Source organism: Arvicanthis niloticus, chromosome 4 (genome assembly GCF_011762505.2).
Source record: "Arvicanthis niloticus isolate mArvNil1 chromosome 4, mArvNil1.pat.X, whole genome shotgun sequence".
Lineage (NCBI taxonomy): Eukaryota > Metazoa > Chordata > Mammalia > Rodentia > Muridae > Arvicanthis > Arvicanthis niloticus.
The window spans coordinates 59,489,371-59,510,872 of NC_047661.1; the positions used below are offsets into that span (position 1 = coordinate 59,489,371).

Here is a 21,502-nt window from a genome sequence, read left to right on the forward strand (position 1 = left end):
GGAAAAGGCCAGCTTTTCACAGCACTTACCCCAACACCACACTCAGCTCTTTCACATGTACACGTGTGTGTCCCCGGAGATACTCTGAAAGCATTTTACTCTTAAGGTACATCTCCTGTAGTCTGTCTTCCAGATGCATGATGCACTGCAAAGCCAACAGCATTCACAATGAGCACTGCAATTGCAGCATCCGCCAGAATCTTTAAGAACTGGGCTCCTTGCCAGGCGGTGGTGGCGCACGCCTTTAATCCCAGCACTCGGGAGGCAGAGGCAGGCGGATTTCTGAGTTCGAGGCTAGCCTGGTCTACAGAGTGAGGTCCAGGACAGCCAGAGCTACACAGAGAAACCCTGTCTCGAAAAACCAAAAAAAAAAAAAAAAAAAAAAAAAAAAAAAAAAAAAAAAGCTTGGCTCCTCTTTAGTTATTTCTATAAACACAGCTATATTTGTCCCCTTTTCGAATAAACCCTCCAAACTATCAGCTTGAGTTTTTCATAAAACTGCTATAACATTGTTATATAATACCATTCTAGTATCTTTAAAAGAAAACATTTTACAGAATTGAAATCATTCCATAAGCATGAACATCCTTTGTCTTTTTGGCGTTTAAATAGTCTTTATCCTTGGAACCAGCCTCATGGTCAGCACCATCGTCAACATGAGCACCATATTCCTCCTCATGTGCATCAAAACCCTACTGAGCAATGAGTTCTGGACTGCAAATGCTGATTTGTTTTTGCACTTGTCTTTATGTCTCTGTTTACAAAATTTCTTGTCATTAAGACACTTAACAAGCCGGGCGGTGGTGGCGCACGCCTTTAATCCCAGCACTTGGGAGGCAGAGGCAGGTGGATTTCTGAGTTCGAGGCCAGCCTGGTCTACAGAGTGAGTTCCAGGACTGCCAGAGATACACAGAGAAACCCTGGCTTGAAAAACCAAAAAGAATCCCGCCCCCCCCCCCCCCGCCCAAGAGTTACAAGATACAAAGAACTTTCAAATTATATTGACTTAAGTCTTAAAGTGGTTTATGTATAGCATCTTTAGTCTACAGGAAATGTATATGATGCAATGTGGCTCTAGGAATGTATGCTAAATGGAAAAAACACATTTACAAAAAATAGTTCTTTAAAGCTTCATAATCAAATAGAATTGTATTGAGTGGTTTTCCCTTCTTTGTAAGATTTTATTCCTGAGATGTGATGCAATTTTCAACTTCTAAAATTTAGCTATTTTTTACTTTCATATGTAAGTAATGCTTAGATAAATTCTTTTGGATCTTGGTTTCCCCAGGTTAAGTAAGTCATTCATTTATTACTAAGTGGTCATGTATACTTCTACCAAATGAAGTGAGAGGAATGTTCTATAATTTATTGCTTTGATAGTTAAGATGTCAGACAATGAGAACCATGTCTTAGATAATTCAATGTCAGCATCTGTAAAGACAGCAACATACCACCACAGGGGCTAATATCTCCTCCTTCCCTTACAGAAAAAGAAAATCAGGTCTCAAAATCAGGACAAACGACAGTGCTTCTAGGAGAAAATAAGATCATAATAACCCTGAGTGCTTCTCCCGATACCCCTTGGACAGACAGCCTGCAGAGCATGCTTCAGTTAAGAGGCAAATAAAGATTGTTATGAAAGGTGTTGCCAGTTCTTACACCATCGATACTGTTCAACTGTCACCAAGACATGCCAATCATACCAACTTTCTGATGGCTTGTAAAATCTACCACGATTCCAAGTATGAATTAACTAATTTTCCTAAGCATATGAAGCAGACTCATATGCTTATTCATTCTTCCAGATATACAGATAAGGGAACTGAGGCTCTGAGAGGTTACACAGCACAGAAGTAGAACTCAGAGTTGGCTATCATGCCCACCCTTTGACTGTGAATATATATGCAAGTATCTTTAAAGCCACCTGTGCTGGTGTGGCACTTTGACACTTTTGGGGGGGAAAAAAAAAGCAGCGCTACCTCTCTGGTCCTCAGAGCATCCTTACAGCCTATCTGTAACATCTTCATGTTGTAAACAAGAGACCTAAGCTTCAAAGATATTCAGAATCATCCACCACACAAGTAGTGAAACCCAGGGATGCTCCAAAGCTTTCCTGACCTGCTGCAGTGTGACAGCATTCATACCCATCCTTTAGAAAGCCTACATCAAATCCTGACTGTGTGTGGAAAGTGGAGCAGCTGAAGACCTGGCTCTAAGCATTTAGAGGTGACCAGTGAGGCGGCAGTCAGTGTATTAACTGATACTCAGCTTCCTGTTTTGCTGTTAAGCAGTTCTGTGCTATTTCCTGAGGCCAGGAGGGAGACGAAGTTCTGAACTCAGGCTTTGCTGCAGAAAGCATCCCTGCACTGAATGGAAGGAAGCAGAAAAGGCAGGCACTTCCAAGTGGTGTCCCTAAGGCCAGCATAACTAAGCTGCCCAGCTATATGCCTTTCATTCCTCTCCTTGACAAAACTTTCTCTCTCATTCTCTGGATATACATTCAAACACATACCACATGTCAAAAGAAATTTGTTAAATATATCCCATGGACTAGGGAGGAGCTGCAAATAATTTTCTAGGACTTTCTAAGCTGTTCTTCATTTCTATTTAGGATGTTACAAACGTAATCCTTAAATCCCACTTGGAAAGGAACAGCTGATGCCATGTTATATGTTCTTACACAGAACTTCCAAACTTGAAGTGCTTCCATTCGCCTGGAATGGACTGTGAGGATGCTCACAGAACAGAAGAAACTACGGTCCCTTCAGATACTGGCCCACCTCAGACCCATCTAGACTCTCCCCAGTGGAGAACTTTAAGTTTCTTTTTAGACTCAGTTCCCCCTTACCTACTTTACTATCTGCTTTGCTCAGAAGATACTGTCCTCTGCTCCATCAAAGCTCTGCCCTGTCTGCAGGTCTGATGTTGCATGTTCCATTTTTCTTTAATGCTAACCTTCAATATATTAAAAATTATGTGTCTGAACTTGTGATTTTTATAATCAAAATACTGAATAAAAGTTACTTTTCCATTATAAAATCATTAATGACAGAAGAGCAAATACTTACAAAATCAGCAGGGAGGTGAAGCTTATAGAGCTGTAAGATGGACTGGAGTAAACTGGACACCTGACTAGAGACCAAGACATCCTGGCCCAGCTTCATGGTGTCCATCACTTTCCTCTGACTCGTGGCCACCTGGACAGTCCACTTGTCAGTGTCTGCAATGATACAGACAGCTTCGGCTATCGGTTCATCGAGCACTGGATGCTGAAAGGGAGACACAGTGGGTCAGCATTCTCCAGCTCAGAATGGGCAGAGAGCTTTGTCTGAGATTAGAGGATGAAGGTGTGAACTGCAGGAGCATGGAGCTTTACAGGTACTCAGAAAGGTGTGCCACCGAAGCAGCACTTAAAATTAATTAGTGAGGAGCGGTGGGGTGGCTCAGAGGATAGGTTCTTCTTAGCAAGACAAAAATCCAAGCTCAGAAGGAGGGACTCTTTCAAGTTGTCCTCTGACCTACAAATGTGCTGTGGTATACGTACATACATGTACGCGTACACACACACACACACACACACACACACACACACACACACCACACACCCCAAGTTAATAAAAACTTCTTAAAATGGCATTTTTTCATAAAATCATTTTCAGAAAAGTTACAAGGTGTTAAAAGTTCACAGATACACAAAAGGACATGGTTTCCCAACATTTACTATATTAAATTTACTGTCTTTATGAATGACTGTATTCCCATGTAGAATGAGGAAAATCAAAATAATATTTTTCCAATAAAAAGTCAGTTCTGTCTGAGCAGAACCCATTTAAAAAAAAAAAAAAAAAAACAAACTAGACATGGTGGTATATACTTCCAGCCCTGGGGAGGTAGAAAAAGTAATAGCCTAAGGGTCCCTGGCCAGTCAGCTGAGCCTAACTGGTGAGTGCTGAGTCCAAGTGAGAGAGACCCTGTCTCACAAACCAAGGTAGATGGAACTGGAGAAATGGTTTAAGAAAACCTCCTGTTCTTCCTAAGGACTGCAATTTGGTTCCCAGCACCTTTTAAGCAGCACACAACAGCCTGTAACTAACTACCTCTAGGGGTTTTAATGCCCTCTTCTGGCTATTGTGGGTACCTGCACATGTGTAGCTAGCAGGCAGGCAGGCAGGCAGGCAGGCAGGCAGACAGACAGACAGACACACAGACAGACAGACAGACACACACACACACACACGTGACACCATTACCACTATCAGCACCAATTCCTTAAAGTTATAGCTTTAATTGTTAAGCAGAGTTTCTTTAGTAACTGTGGTTGTACACACCAATCATTGCTAATACTTATAATCAGGCTGAGGACTTATTTATACAGATAAATCTAAAAGGTCAAAGTCTGGCTGCTGAGACACATACTTAAAATGTAAAAATGCTTCAGAATAAACTGTATCATAGGGTATAAACATCTGTAATGATTAATCTCAGCTGTCAAGTGAGATTTAGAGCAGGCTTGTAAAGGATTGTCTTGATTGGGATATTTAAGGTGGGAAGACTGGCTCATGATGGGTGGCACCATTCCCTAGGCTGGGATCCTGGACTCTATAAAGAGAAGAAAGTGAAGAGCACAAACATTCATTATTCTCTGCTGCTTCTCCACAGATGCAATGTGACTCCTGCTGCGGTGACTCTACTGCAATGACAGACTATAACCTCAAACAGTGAGCTAAAATGAACCCTTCTATTCTAAGCTGGTTTTGTCAGGGTATTATATCACCATTGACAGAAAAAAACTAAGACAACTTTGAAACATCAGAGAAAATGGCCTTATAAATATTTCATCTCTCAAACTAGGTTTTTATTCTACCTGTAGTTACTCTGAACTTACTGCTGCCTTCCTGTAGCAACTCAAGAGAGAGACAGATATTCAAGATGAAAACTTTGTAGTTCTGTAGTTGATAAATAGCTGAGCTAGTGATTCATATGTGTGATAAGTTAGTAGGAGGAGCTGACAGTAAAATGGTAAAAGCTCCTCATGGACGGTCTTTATCCAAGTCCAAAGCTTCAAGTCTTGTATGTATTGTATCCCACTGAGTTCTGTCATCCTGTATCCACCTATATGCTGCAGGAGGCTTTTTACCAGTCAGTTACGTGTTTTTCATCTGGAGTTATTTCTCCTAGTTTCTGGGGCATAATTTTGAGATTGCTGATATTCTATACTTACATCTTCAAATATGCTATTTTTCTGATTAATTTTCTTTAATGCCTGACATTTAATACTGGTCTCAAAATTTGGGAGTACAGATATAAATAAGTAGGTGTGATATTTTATAATGACTGTTTTTACAATAAAGAAATTGTTTCTTAGAAATTCTAGTCATTTTAGAAGATTTCTTAGCCTTAAGCAAGTGTTCCATGGCTCATGTGACAGACATGTATCCACCATTTTATGTTGGAAGGGTACTGGTGTGCTGTATGGAAGTTTGTCTTTTATACTCTGTGGGACCTTTTTGTCTTTTCATTGATGTAATTTACACATTACAATCCCTTCATTATATATGTAAATTGGATGAGCTTTAACAAATGTATATAGTTGTGCACCCACTGTCATAATCATGTATTAAAATCTTGCAGGACTGACAGAAGTTCAAGTTCCTTTGTAGTCAGTTCCCTATAGTTAGTTATCCCAGCAACAACTAATATGCTTTCTAGAACTGAGGTGGATATTTCTGGTTTCTTTAACAGCTCTGGAGTGTCACATGATGTTTATCAGAAAGATGTCTTATAAAAGGGCATGTGATGCTTTGCTGAAAACAGACACTTGAGGAGGTGTGTGATTCTTTAGAAAGAATATAAATGGAAGCCCACACATAGCAGAAGGAAGCTCTTGTATTGCTATGCTATGCAATGCTTCACTACCTGATCTTTGCTGGTCTTCACTTTATAGAGAGAAATGTGTCAAAGAACTTCTCGTGGTATTCCAGCTGATTCTGGCTACTTCCACTGACATGTGCCTATTTGGTGAAGCCTTGCTGTTTCTGCTGGATCAAGCCATTGCTACTGATTTGTGTTTGGGGTTTGCTGTTGAAGTGGACTGCTGATACCCTGACAACGAAGAGTGGAGTCACCCCAAGCAACTACTTCTAAACAGGTCCACAACACCCTGTCCCTATTAACCTTCCCTTTCTCTACCTCTGGTGAGTGGGTTAGACGGGAGGTTGAAGCATTTAAGAACCCTAAATAAAGTAGGTTTTGAAAAATCTAAGCCTACATAGAACTGTTGTTCTGACTTATGTAGAATTTCATATAAATAAGATCATATGGTCCATAGTCTTTTGTGTCTGGCTTCTTTAAAAATAGTACTTTTAAGATATAGCTGTAATTGGCTGAAATTAACCAAGTAGAAACAGAAAGAACTATACAAAATATCAACAAAACCAGGAGCTGGTTCTCCGAGAAAATCAACAAGATAGATAATCCCTTAGCTAGACTAACCAGCAGGCACAGAGACAGTATCCAAATTAATAAAATCAGAACTTGAAAAGGGAGACATAACATCAGAAACTGAGAAAATTTTTTAAAAAAAATCATCAAATCCTACTACAAAGGCCTATACTCAACAAAACTGAACAATCTGGATGAAATGAACAATTTTCTAAACAGATACCAGGTTCCAAAGTTAAATCAGGAGCAAATAAACCATCTAAATGGTCCCATAACCCCTAAAGAAATAGCAGCAGTCATTAAAAGTCTCCCCACCAAAAAAGCCCAGGACCAGACAGTTTTAGTGCAGAATTCTATCAGACCTTCAAGGAAGACCTTATACCAATTTTCTTCAAACTATTCCACAAAATAGAAACAGAAGGAACAATACCAATTCGTTCTATAAAGCTACAATCACGCTCATACCTAAACATCACAAAGACCCAACAAAGAAAGAGAAATTCAGACCAATCTCCCTTATTAACATTGATGTAAAAATATTCAATAAAATTCTTGCAAACCAAATCCAAGAATACATCAAAACAATCATCCATCATGATCAAGTAATCTTTATCCCAGGAATGCAGGGATGGTTCAATATTCGGAAATCCATCAATTTAATCCACTACATAAATAAACTCAAAGAAAAAAAAAACACATGATCATCTCACTAGATGCTGAGAAAGCATTTGACAAAATTCAACATCCCTTCATGTTAAAAGTCTTGGAAAGATCAGGAATTCAAGGCCCATACCTAAACATAGTAAAAGCAATATACAGCAAGCCAGGAGCCAACATCAAACTAAATGGAGAGAAACTTGAAGCAATCCCACTAAGATCAGGGACTAGACAAGGGTGCCCACTCTCACCCTACCTATTCAATATAGTACTGGAAGTCCTAAGCAATTAGACAACAAAAGGAAGTCAAAGGGATACAAATAGGAAAGGAAGAAGTCAAAATTTCACTATTTGCAGATGATATGATAGTATACTTAAGTGACCCTAAAACTTCCACCAGAAAACACCTAAACCTGATAAACAACTTCAGCAAAGTGGCTGGATATAAAATCAACTCAAACAAATCAGTAGCCTTCCTCTATTCAAAGGATAAACAGGCTGAGAAAGAAATTAGGGAAATGACATCCTTCACAACAGTCATAAATAATAAATACCTTGGAGTGAATGCAACCATGCAAGTAAAAGATCTGTATGACAAGAATTTGAAGTCTCTGAAGAAAGAAATCAAAGAAGATCTCAGAAGATGGAAAGATCTCCCATGCTTGTGGATTGGCAGGATTAATATAGTAAAAATGGCCATCTTGCCAAAAGCAATCTACAGATTCAATGTAATCCCCATCAAAATTTCCAATCAATCCTTCATAGAGATAGAAAGAGCAATTTGCAAATTCACTTGGAATAACAAAAAACCCAGGATAGCAAGAACTATTCTCAACAATAAAAGAACTTCTGAGGGAATCACCATCCCTGACCTCAAACTGTTCTACAGAGCAGTAGTGATAAAAAAACCCTGCATGGTATTGGTATAGAGACAGACAGGAAGATCAATGGAATAGAATTGAAGATCCAGAAATAAACCCACACACCTATGGTTACTTGATCTTTGACAAAGGAGCTAAAACCATCCAGTGGAAAAAGGACAGTATTTTCAACAAATGGTGCTGGCTCAACTGGAGGTCAGCATGTAGAAGAATGCAAATCAATCCATTCTTATCTCCTTGTACAAAGCTCAAGTCCAGGTGGAAAAAGGACCTTCACATAAAACCAGATACACTGAAACTAATAGAAGAGAAGGTGGGAAAGACCCTCAAATACCTAGGCACAGGGGAAAAAGTTCCTGAACAGAACACCAATGGCTTATGCAAGAATTGACAAATGGTAAGGGGATAAAATCTGAAATGTAAATATAATATCTAATAAAAATTTTAAAAAATTTTTGGTTAAAAAAAGAATTGACAAATGGCACCTCATAAAATTGCAATGCTTCTGTAAGGCAAAGGACATTGTCAAACAGGACAAAACGGCAACCAATGGATTGGGAAAAGATCTTTACCAATTCTACATCCAATAGAGGGCTAATATCCAATATATACAAAGAACTCAAGAAATTAGACTCCAGACAATCAAATAACCATATTAAAAATGGGGTATAAAGGTAAACAAAAAATTCTCAACTGAGGAAACTTGAATGGCCAAGAAGCACTTAAAAAAATGTTCAATATCCTTAGTCATCAGGAAAATGCAAATCAAAACAACCCTGAGACTGCACCACACACCAGTTAGAATGGCTAAGATCAGAATCTCAGGTGATAGTAGATGCTGTCGAGGATGTGGAGAAAGAGGAACACTCCTCCACTCTTGGTGGGATTGCAAGATGATGCAACCACTCTGGAAATCAGTCTGGTGGTTCCTCAGAAAACTGGACATAGAATTACCTGAGGACCCAGCTATACCACTCCTGGGCAAATACCCAGAAGATGCTCCAAAATATAACAAAGGCATATGCTCCACGATGTTCATAGCAGCCTTATTTATAATAGCCAGAAGCTGGAAAAAAAATCCCAGATTTCCTTCAACAGAGAAATGGATACAAAAAATGTGGTACATTTACAAAATAGAGTATTACTCAGCTATTAAAACAATGAATTTGAGAAATTCTTAGGTAAATGGATGGAACTAGAAATTATCATCCTGAGTGAGGCAACCCGATCACAAAAGAACACACATGGTATTCACTCACTGATAATTGGATATTAGCCCAAAAGTTGAAATACCCAAGATTCAACTCATAGACCACATGAAGCTCATGAAGAAGGAAGACCAAGTATGGGTGCTTCGGTTCTTCTTAGAAGGGAGTAACAAAATACTCAAGGGAGCAAATACGGAGACAAAGTGGAGGACAGAAACTGAAGGAGGGGCCCTCTGGAGACCATTCCATCTGGGTATCCATCCCATGTGCAGTCACCAAAGGCAGACGCTGATGCGGATGTCAGGAAGTGCATGCTGACATCCGCATCAGCGTCTGCCTTTGGTGACTGATATAACTGTCTCCTTAGAGGTCTTCCAGAGTCTGACATATTCAGAGGCAGATACTCACAGCTAACCACTGATCTGATCAAGGGGTTCCCAATTGAGGAGTTAGAGAGAAGGAGCTGAAGTAGCTAAAAGGGTTTGCAGACCCATGGGGAGAGCAATAATACCAACCAACCAGAGCTCCCAGGGTCTAAACCACCAGCCTGGGAGCACATAGGGAGGGACCCATGGCTCCAGCTGTATATGTAGGGGAGGATGGCCTTGTTGGGCATAGGTGGGAGAGGAGATCTTTGGTCCCATGAAGGCTGGATGCTGAGTGTGGGGGGAATTCGAGGAAGGGGAGGTGGGAGTGGGGGAGTGGGTGAGAGCACATCCTCATAAAAGTAGGAGGAGGGAGGATGGAATAGGGGGTTCCTGGGCGGGTGGGGGGAGAAATGGAGTAAGGGGATAACATCTGCAATGTAAATAAAATATCCAATTAAAAAAAAGATATAGCTGTAATTATTGCACCTTAGTGCCTTATTTTTGTTTTTGAATATCCCCCTGTAAGAGTATAGCACATTTAAAAAAAATGCCAGAGATGACACAGATATATTGCTCTTGTGGAAGACCTGGGTTCAGTTCCTAGAACCTATGTGTCTGTAACTCCAGTTCTAGGGAATCTGCCATCTTCTGTAGAGACCAGCCATGCATATGGTACGTATGCTTATATGCAAACATACATATAAAATAAAGAATAAATTGAGAGGGGGGGAAAGGGAGGGAGGAAGGGAAGAGAGAGACAGAGACAGAGAGAAAGAGAGAGATTGTTTCAAATGTTTAGCCATTAAGAACAAGTAGCAGGGCTAGAGAGATGGCTCAGAGGTTAAGAGCACTGAGTGCTCTTCCAGAGGTCCTGAGTTCAATCCCCAGCAACCTCATGGTTGTTCATGATCTCATAATGAGATCTGGTACCTTCTTCTGGTCTGCATGCATACATGGATGCAGAACACTGTATACATAATAAATAAATAAATCTTTAAAAAAGAACAACCAGCTGTGAGCATTCATATATACAAATCTTAAGTGTGAACATGCTTTTACTTCTCTGAATAAATACTGAGTGGAAATGCTAGTTCATGTGGTAAGTGCAGGCCTAACTTTGCAAAGTGGCTCGTCTGCCATCTGCTACACATCCCAGCATATCTGTTATTTTGTATCAATCCTAGTACCAGACTGCACCTTTCCAATTGTAGCCATCATACAGGGTGTGCAGCCATTTTAAATTTGCATTTTCCTAATAAATAATGAAACAACATATTTTCACATTTGTTCCTACGATTTAAAAAACAAAACTGATTAAAAAGTGACTGCTTCACCAGCCATGCCTTCTGACAGACCCCACTGTGTCCTCCATGCATACAACGGCCTCCCAATAGCACAGAGGTCATAGCCCCATGCTCTGCCCCTTTCCCCAGTGTAGGAGACTGCATGCCAATGCCTGGAAGCACTTTCCTAACTCATTTCCTAAAGAAAACCAGTACTGGCTGCCTTCTGCCTTTCTTTAATACCATCCAGCTCTGTGCTGGTCAGCTGTTGCTTTGAGCTGCTAATCTGCACATCCTAACTTCCTTCTTGATAAGGCCTGGTGGGTCTGTAAGCAGGCTGCTGTCTCTCCTCTATCAAGGTGCCCTAGTGAGCCAATACTCCCTCCTTGAGATCCAGGAGGGAGGACGGGTGCCACATTTCTCCCCGACAGCAGTTAGTACAGATCCGTGTGCGCTTTCTGGGCCTGGTCTGCTGTTACCCTGGTTGTTCTGCTGCTCTCACCAACTCTTTCTGCTTACTTTATGTCAGCTGAGTTCTGCTAACCAAGATCCTAAACACACACAGCAGCCATGGGGCAACAGTCGCTGCAATGACTTAACGAGGTTTGGGAAGGTTGCAAAGAAAAACCAGACACGTACAGTACAGAAGAGTCACTTTAACAGAGGCTATCATTCCCTAGTTTGTCCTGGATGCTGTTATTCAAAGGGGAAGTGACGCAGCCCTGATTCTCTTCTCACAGATGAGAAGTGTCTGATGGGCTGTGTGCAAAGTTTGGGGACCAACATTCTTCTTGTACTATTTCCAGGGTTTTTCGGGGTTTATATTTTTACTACTGAAAGGGTCAGCAACTATGTAAGGTCTAATTGTTCAACATTTATTTAAGCAAAAGTATCAATGAAGAATTTGATAAAGTACTTTGCATGAATAAGGCCATTTTTTCCCAAGACGATTCTCATGGTATACTCTTGTTTACAGAAAGTCCAAGTTTTCCCACACACTGCTTACCCTCATACTTCTCACACATCAAATACATTCTCTACAACAGACAGCTAAAGCCCTCCGGACTGGGGTGCAGCTAAGTGCTGGCTTCTGGCTAGGTATGCCTGAGGAGTATGCAGCTCCTTCCTGGCAACACATGGTCTCAGAAACTTCCCTTTACATGTTCCCAAGGCTTTGTGAATCAGGGAGTCAGATTTCACAGCACGATGATGCTTTCTCATCAACAGGCTTGGCCTTTCTAAACAAAGAAAGTGAAAACGTTGTGTATGTGAATCTTGAACCCAAGCTCCACACAATATGAATCTGTCCTTTATTCATTCACCTGGGCCCTGTGTTAGCATACCATAAGTTGAATGCATGCCCATCACATTCTTAGAGAACCAATTTTAAAAATATTTCTGTGAGACAGGCTACTAACTGTATGTATTCCAGGCTGGCCCCAAACTCACAGTGATCCTGTTGCTTCAGACTCCTGAATGGTAACATTACAGGCATCTGTCACCACACTCAGCTTCAAAATCTAGTCTTTAAAACACGGATTTGAGGGCGATTTAGGTCCTAGGTTCCAATTGACCCTAACTTCCTATATGATGTCCCTGTGGCAGAAAAAAGAAGGGAAGGAGCGTGTGTCAATCCAATATCCCAGACTGCGTGACACACAAGCTGACACACCAATGGGAAGAGTATCTCTAAGCACCGAAGAAAGAACATTCTCTATGTGTGAATTACAGCAGAGGATTGGAGCAACATATATGGTCAAGAAGGGCAGAGGGTTTGGTATATAAAATTAAAGTGACTCATTAAGAAAAAGAGACATAAAGGGAAGGTCACTACGGAAAGTATGCTGAGTCCCCTTTAGGTCACAGGAGCATGGGAGCAAGAAGAAAGACCACGGCAGAGTCACGGGATCTGTGGGTCAGCAGTTTCCTCAACTTCCTCCCTAGCACAGGAGCAGGAACTTGAGAATTGCTACCTACTGAGTGAGAACAGGCTGTACCCAGACAAATGATGGAGTCTTGGCATCATGCTCTGCCTAACACCATGGCTCTGCTGTTATGTACACAGACTCCAGCAAGAGAAGAATGTTGAGCACTTTTAGAAGAGTGCCTTGAAAACACTGTAAGATTTATATACTCTCAGATTAAAAACTTCCCACTCAGTCCCTCTGGGTATTCCTGTAGAGTTAGCCACGTACGTCCACCTCAGAGCATCACCTGGAACCTGCCTGCTTATTTGTTGGAAAACAAGAATATTCTAAAGGAAAAAAAAATGTCTCTCAAGAGTCAAGAAAAAGCAGCTGGGAAACGGTAAAAACATCAAGAGATCACATTGGCTGTATGGTGAGGGAGTTTGACTTCTATACCTTCAGAGAGATGACACTTAAGTTCTATTGATTCTACTGACTGTAGATAGCCCTTTTAATAGAAACAGGCCCATTGGAGAGGAGCCAGTTGGAATGCACTATGATTTGGCCTGTAAGTCAACTGCAGTAAGTCAACGGCTAAGCGTATAGACTTGGAAGAAATCTAAAAATCCATGTTTGGGGTTGTTTCAGCAATACAATCCTGCACATATCCAATGCCCTGGAGCTTAATTTGTGTTTTTGAGACATGCCCTCAGTATGTAGGTCCCAGAGGGCTTTACCTTGTGATCTGCTTGCTTCAGCCTCTTTAGTGCTAGGATTATAGTATATTCCTCAAGTTCACTTTTGTCCTGGTATTTTATGACAGCAATAGAAACCTGAGTGAAGCCAGCCACCATCCCCAGTACTGGTCCTTACTTAACAAGTCTCTTCTGGGAGGCCTCTATAGTTGAAGCGTGTATAGCACCACACTGCACAAAGGAAAACTGAATTACATTGATGGTTTTTTGATTTGCTACACAGCCAAAGACTAGCCTGGGACTCACATGCTAGCCTTAAACTTGTGTAAAACAATGCCCAGAATTACATTTCTTTTTAACATTAACCTTTTCTTATTAGCTATACCATAATGGCAGAGTTTACTAAATAGATTTGGGGCATGTTGAGACAGAGTTTTATGTAGTTCAAACTAGACTTGGACTTGCTATGTAGTTAAGGATATCCCTAAAATCCCAATCTTTCTGCTTTCACCTACTAAGTGCTGGCTCATGTAGAACTTTTTAAGATCACATCTTATCAAATATATGTATTAAAACCATAAAACTCAGGTATGTAATAACATACGGTTGGACAGAAATTTCCTTAGAATTAAAACATTCCTTCTTAGAAAGAAGACTGAAGCTTATCAAGATTCAGGAAATGAGACTTACACAGTTCAGAAAGTCAATAAAAAAATAAAAGCCCCAAGGAGCTGGTTAAGGATTCTTGGGATCCCTCCCTAAAGCTGTACAAGCAGCAGCAAATGCTGGGGAGAGAAGACTGACCGGTCCGGGTTGTGTCCTGCAGAATTACAAGGTTACCGATTTTGCAAGCCACTGTCTCCTTCTTTGGTATGTTGGGGAAGGCAAACAAGTATAGCTTTGGGGAACTGCCAAGACCTAGGCGTATATCCTAAAACCCCAACAACAATGTCCTCATACATGATGGCGGTGAGAATACCATCTTCATGTCACTTGTACACAGTGTTGCTGGAATGCTACTCCAGCTGAGTAATAGAGATGCCTCTCATATAAAAGCCACTCCAGTGATTTCCAACAGATAAAGTCTGCCATGGCATAACTCTCCTATCCAGCCTACCTCCTTCAACCATGGAGAGCCAAGCCAGCCAGGAAACCTAAGAGGCTGCCACCAGACTGCTAGTGCATATGAAGACTCGAAAGAAACAATTATACTTCACACTGCTATTTGCATTTGCTTAGCAGAATTTTTCTCTTGGAAACAAGTTTAGTGTTAGTCACTTAAGAATGAAGAGTTGTCACATGATAAAAGACAAGGGTCTGCAAGATGGTGCATAGCTGTCTTCCCAACACTTGGTAGATCAGACAAGAACAAGTCACATTCAAAGTCAGCCTGGGCAAAAAAACAAAAAACAAAAAACCAAGATCGCATCTCAAAAACTCAGAGGAAGGAGGGGCAGCAAGAGCAGCAGTCACTCTGGGCTAGGTGGAGGTGGCGGCCTCCGAGAACCACAAGACGCCATGACCACTATGGGCACAGGGAAGGAAAGGGGCACTCCAAAAGCACGATGAAGCAGAGGGGTGAGAAGCCCAGCCTCTGTGTGCTACGCTTGTGACTGTAATCACTGCACTCACTGGCTAGTGCCCACATTCAGCCTGAGTTGGCCACCAGCTCAACTGCCAGACTGAGATCAGATTTAGTTTGAAGGTGCAGCAAGGTGTAAAAGGTCACAAAGAGTCCCAAAAGCAAGTCACGTGATGAAGTGTGACTTCAATACCAGAGAAGGTTCGCAGCTTGTTGTGGAGGCTGACATAAATACTTAAGTATCTCATACTAAAAAGAAAACGGGAAAATGAAAGTACATATGTGCTCAACTCTGAAACAGTATGCAGAAGAGACCGAGGGTCCAAAAGACCTTAGTCTCCTCTAAGTACAGAAAGTAAGTGCAGGGAGCTGTAGAGATGGCCCAGGTTAAGAACACTGTTCCAGGATCCAGTCCTACAGATCCAAAGCTGCAGGACCTCCGTGTCACAGGGCAACAAGGCTATCTGAGAGGAGTCCCACCCGGTGAGGATGCAGCTCTCATAGAGAAGCAGAAGCCCGAGGCCTTGAACAGCCCATGACTCACTGAAATGAACATTTGCAAGTAAAGAAGTATGGACAAAGGGTGCACTGTGGGACACACTGTCACACACACTGTGGGACACACTGTCACACACTGCGGCTTCCACAAGACCTTTTCCCCTTCTTTTTTCTTTTTCTTTTGCGGAAAGGTTGAAAGGGTGGAGGATGAGTATGAAGGGATGGGAGATGAGTGGGACTGGGGTGCATGATGTGAAACTCATGAAGAATCAATAAAAAGTACACAAAACAAAGCAAGAAAAAACCAAACACTCTTCCAGAGAACCTGGGTTCAGTTCCCAGCACCCACATGAAGACCCACACAGCCACCTGTAACTCCAGTTCCTCCTCTGGCCTGTGCAAGCACAACTCCTATAGCCATAAAAATAAATAAACTTAAAAGAATACGAAATGAGCGCAAAGAGCTGCCAGCGTCATGTCAAATACATCACTCCTCCTTGTCACGACTCTAAAGAAAGACTATGCACATTTCTCTTTACCCCAGCAGAAGGCATACTCAGCTCCAACAAGAAACATACAATGCTCTGAATGCAGTTTATGAAGTTACCTGAAAAGAACAAGCACTTTCATGCACCAGGCACCGGGCAACACACTAAGAATACAAAGAAAATAAGTTTCTGTTTCTGCTTCACAGTAACTGTAGGCCTATGCGAAGAAGGAAACACATGTTTGTAGAAATGTGGACATACTGATGTACATGTATGAAGGCAAGTACATATACACACACACAATACTAAGGTCTCACTAAATAATAATCCTGACCATCTGTAAGGATTTCCATCTTCTTCATTACTAAAAAATGGTCATCAAAAGCCAGTTATAGGCCAAACATGTAGTTTAAGAGTTGGAGGTAATAGACCAGTGCGCACATGTCTAGTATGTGGGAAGGAGGTAAAAAGGGGGACAGGCAAGTGAGATGGGCATGGTGACACATGCTTATAATCCCAGAACTTGGGAAGCTAACAGGAGGATTGCAAGTTCAAGGCCCACCTGGGCTACACAGTAAGATGATGTCTGAAAAAACAAACAGCAACATAGCTAACTGAGTTTGTTTAAAAGTCCTCTAAATACATCTCCCAGTTCTAAGTGGGGTTGCATTCAGGGCTCCAGCTGCAGAGGGCAGAGCTGCAGCAGGCCCTGAGTTATTAACATGACCCAGAGAAATGAAACCAGCCAGGGTGTTGTAAACAAGGGACTCATCCAAAATGGTTTCCTCTCTAACCTGTTGATCTGACCTGAGGCATTTAATACCATGTGCTACTTAAGTAATGATTTCTTGTCTGATGGGACAGGCTGTTCTTTTGTAGTCTGGCTGGTTGGTTGCCCACATGAATTAATTAGTATTCATGAGCACGTATCACAGCCAGGCTTTCAGCAAAGCTCCTTATCTGTGCTACTGACTCCTATGTGATATTTCTGGAGTCAATCTGTTGCTACTCTTAAAATTAAATGGAACAGGCTGCTATATCCAACTGTTATTTATAGATTAGTCTGAAAAATGCCTGAAGCCTAGATCACTGTTATGATGCCAATTTTAGTCCTGATGACCTTACCTAATATAAGAGAAGCCAGCCAGCTCCCTGTTTACATGACAAAGGGCAAATTTATTTTCAGGCTCAGTTCAGTTGTCTCCAGCAGGTGCTCTCGGTGTCTAACACCCATAACCAAACAAGAGAGTGTTGAGGACACTTGAACATCTTTCTGAACTCTGAAAGTAATCCGTAAATAACATCTCACACTAATTTACCATTTTTAAGGCTTTTTCACATTTTCTGTTTACATAGTTAACAGTTACTGGGTGCTTAGTAGTAGTGTATACCAGGCACTGTGCTCAACAGTTGATGTGGATTACAGAATTTTCAAACTCAAATGACATCAGTACACTTTATTTTATAGGATAAACTCTTCCCTCAAAAGGCCACAAAGCCATTAGGAGCTGGGCTATGATTCAAACCTAGGTTGCTTCTTTGGAGGCCCAACTTCTCAGATGTAGGCCAGAGGTCAAACTCAGGTGTTCCTTGTGTACATCCATCTTATTTTTCAAGACATGTTCAAGACATGGTCCTCATGAGGACCTCACTGAGGAGGCTGAGGTTGGCCATGTCTGCCTCCCCAGTGCTGAATTATAAACGTATGCCACCCCACCCAGTTTTTTTTGCATAGGTCCTGGAGACCAAACATGTCTTCATGCTTATTTGGCAAGCACTTTCCTACTGTGCTTTCTCCCCAACCTGGAAAGCAAACTCTTATCCACTGCATCAGTTTCCCTGTTCTTGTGTCCTCTAAAATCATCCTTGGGTTTAAGTAACGTTAGCTGACGTAATTGAAAGTCTCGGTGAGTAGTGACACCAGGACTCAGAGTCAAGCCAGTGCTGCTGCCGTTGGTCTGTCACCATCCTCTGCCTTCAGTTTGGTCACCAACACTGCCTAGTTGGCAGCACTCACTGGCAGACGAGACACAGCAGACAGACAAGGCTGCCTGAGGGTCACAGGATGAAAGTGTTGCTGGCTCATGCACATGTCCCCTCTCCATTCAGTGAAGAGGAAGGTGGAGGGAAGTATACATTTGATTGACAGGAAAAGTCACCTTGGACTGCTACAGCAGCTGAGTAACATGTATCAGGAGGAAAGAGTTCATGTATCAGACTGAAAAACAGCACGTGCCAAAACACTGAGAGAAAACCGGGTCCTAGTGTTTGAAAGGCAATGAAAGCCATGAAAGTGAACGACAAAAGATCTCTTTTGGAAGAGACTAGGATAACAAAAAAGAATGAAAAGACTCTTGATGTTGAATGTTCTAGAAAGAAATTTCCTTGTGCGCCAAAGAAAACTAGTCTGCTGTGATTATACAATGCACATTTATAAAGCCAGATTTTATAATCTAAGCCATGCATAAGTCAAAAAAAATCAATACTTATAACAATTGTTTTTACAAAATTATTAAAAAATCCTTCTTTAAAAGGAATTACAAGCCTCAAAGCCTGGCAAAAAGCTGAAATTCCTTATACACTCAAATCAGGTTGTAAAAGCAAGTAGTGCATAGGATTTACCCCACTTCTCTCCCACAAGTTCTTAGTGTGCAGAGGCCATGCATCATAACTCTTGTATCTCTGCTTCTTTTCCTAACAATGTTCTCAGCTCAGAAAATCACTGTCCCTTATGAATGGTTAATTCATCAATGTAACCAATGTTTTAAAAACACCCCTATTTCCAAAGTATTTGTAAATGGAAGCTAAGTGCCTTTTAAACTAAAAAGAGAACAGCGTGGTTGCAGACCAGAGTGTGAGTCAGAGAGGCAGTCTACATGAAACTCCAGTTCAAAATCAAAACTCAGGACCACCATGATGACACCCCACCTGTAATCCCAGGGCTTGGGAGGCAGATGCCGGTGGACTGCTTAGAGCATGAGGCTACACAGTGAGAGTCTGTCTCAAACAAACAGACAGACAAACTAACTAACAAATGAAAAATTCATGATGATGGGTTTGTTAAATGAAATTGGAAATCCACTAATGTTAACTGGACATATCATGAAGTTATTAAAACTTAAAGATAGTTTCACAATTTCCTATAACACCATGCACATGACTGCATTTTGTAAGCACTCATACCACACAAAATAAATTAGTATGCCTAATAAAATTTAGCCTCTCAAGATGACTATCTAAAGAAATGAGAGCTCATACAGTGTAAAAATACTGTTTTTAATGATATAAAAGCAAAAAGGAGAAGGGGAGATGGGATGGGGGTTCTAGGGAAGGGAAATGGAGAAATGGGATGGCATCTGTATTGTAAATAAATAAAATATCCAGTAAAAAAAAATACTGTTTTTAAAAGGGAAAAAATAAAACACAGACAAGCTCTAAAAGGAATGATAATATAGACATGGCTATTTTCTCAAATATAGGAATTACAGAGTTAGATGGTCACAATGAAAATCAAATATTCAGAAATGAGAAATTGATGACCTATAAAAAAATGTCAGAATTTCATGAGTTGAGTCACAGCTAAGTTGGAGGTGGTTACCACCCAGGACATTGCTTTTCCATGGTGGTTAGTAAGTGACACTGAACATTTCAGAACAAATGTGCAGCAGCTCATGAGCTCAGTATCACTGAGGACAACCCCGTGAGCTCCTACAGCCTATCTGAGCCTCTGTCAGGAGCAGCACTCTGGCTTGGTGGAGTAAAGGTGCAAGGAGCAAACCCAGCATCCTCAGCAATCAAACCAACAGCACCACAGAAAGCCAACACCCAAGGGCTCTGCCTATATGGATACAGGCAGGAGGTGATGATGACACAACACGGGGTCCTACCGTGTCCCAACACACACTAAACACATAAAGGATGGACACACTTAGGACAGTGCAGAAAGATGATACCATGCAAGGAGGGCTCTGTGCTTATACTATGGGATGGATAGATGACCCAACCTCTGAAATGATAAGAGCAAGTGTGTGGTATCTGTGATAAGAATAAAGAGAATTGTGAGTTATTTGTAGATAACAGAAACCTCACAGTTTTATTCCAGGACTGTTCCTGCGAAAGATGGTGTCTGATGACAAAGTGTGTGGGACTACGCATTTTTGGGTAAGCATGCGTATGCTGGGTGGGCCCTACCCAGATCCCAGGTACTATCTCTACAGCTCTCTACCTCTATGGGGTACAGGATCCCGATCTCTGCTTCCCACCTGAGCCCTTCTTATTTCATACAAGCACCCTTAGCCTGCCCAGCCTGTGTCTGCTTTGTATCTGGGTGGATGCTCAAGGCCAAAGATAACCTACAATGCCTTCTTTTCTACTTTGCAAAAACCCTCCCTCTCAACAAATAAAAAGTGTGTAATAAGGAGATAACAAAGCCAGGTTCCAACAATCTTAATGAGGCAACAAGGATTCTCCCTATTGCACAAGATAGCATATGTTTCTAATTGCAAAACAGCTATGCTTGCACATCTGCCCAATGGCAGCACAATTAAAAACAGGTCCATCAGATTGACACAGTTTCTGTAAGTGTTCAGCTCCTGTCATGCTGTAGATAACAGAAAAGCACTTAGCAGTAGCTACAGGCAATTTTCCAGTAATACCTGTAAATCTTTCTACAGTCATCTCCATCCGGCTATCAAAGTGATCTCAATGACAAATCAGTTAAAGTAATTGCTTTTAGAAACTCGCAAGGTTTGGATAAAAAGCACGCTATACACATCTCTTCAGTCTTCCTTCTGAAGGCATATAACTGTCACTCACCATCTGTCAATTTATGTTCCAGGCCAGCCCACAGCCATTCACCCCCACCACCACCACCCCCCAAAACACACTTTACTCTACCCATCCTGTCTGGCTCTAGGAAGCTGACCTCTATAGAAAATTGGAGGTCTGTGCCTTAGCTGTGCCCTTGCTCTCTGGCCTTTTGCAGAAGAAACTGGAGGATGGAGGAGAGAACTGGAAGCCAGATGCTCCACCTTCCTCACTGTCCCCAGATAGGCAGTCCCTCTTCCTGCTCCAGGACTCTGCAGTTCTGCTATTACCTGCTTTTCCTTTGCTGAGTCTGGCCCAGGTATGCTCACAGAATCCCTAGACTCTTAATTATACCTCATTGGCTGTCTTGTCACTCTGTGTCCTTACAAGCAATCCTTTATGCAGATGCTTCAGTGTAAGATGAAGAGCCTGCTGCTGGCCATCCTGTGGTTCTACACTGGTCACTTACATGCACCGTGTGGACCAGATCAGCTGCCAGGCACTGCTTCAGCTTCTCGTCGCTGCTGGTTCCGTGCAGCACCAAGTCAGGCATATACGTGGCGCAGTAACCTGCCAGAAGTGAGCGGCCAAAATTTCTAACATTTGGCTTGCTGGTGCACTGAGACCTAAAACAACATTTGAAATATTAAACACATAGCTAAAAAGTACACACTTTTTATATTACAAT

The 21,502-nt window shown here is 41.6% G+C and overlaps 1 protein-coding gene across 5 annotated transcripts in view; it reads right to left on the reverse strand.

The window, feature by feature from the left end:
* Fnip2 (folliculin interacting protein 2) overlaps window positions 1-21,502 on the reverse strand; it is a 114,792-nt gene that overhangs the window by 5,815 nt on the left and 87,475 nt on the right. For all 5 annotated transcript variants that reach the window (XM_034499675.2, XM_034499674.2, XM_076932551.1 and 2 more), the window contains 3 exons: window positions 21,284-21,440; window positions 3,069-3,269; window positions 30-145 (listed from right to left, as the gene is read on the reverse strand). In XM_034499675.2, coding sequence (XP_034355566.1) covers window positions 30-145; window positions 3,069-3,269; window positions 21,284-21,440 — 474 coding nt within the window. The remainder of the gene's footprint in view (window positions 1-29; window positions 146-3,068; window positions 3,270-21,283; window positions 21,441-21,502) is intronic.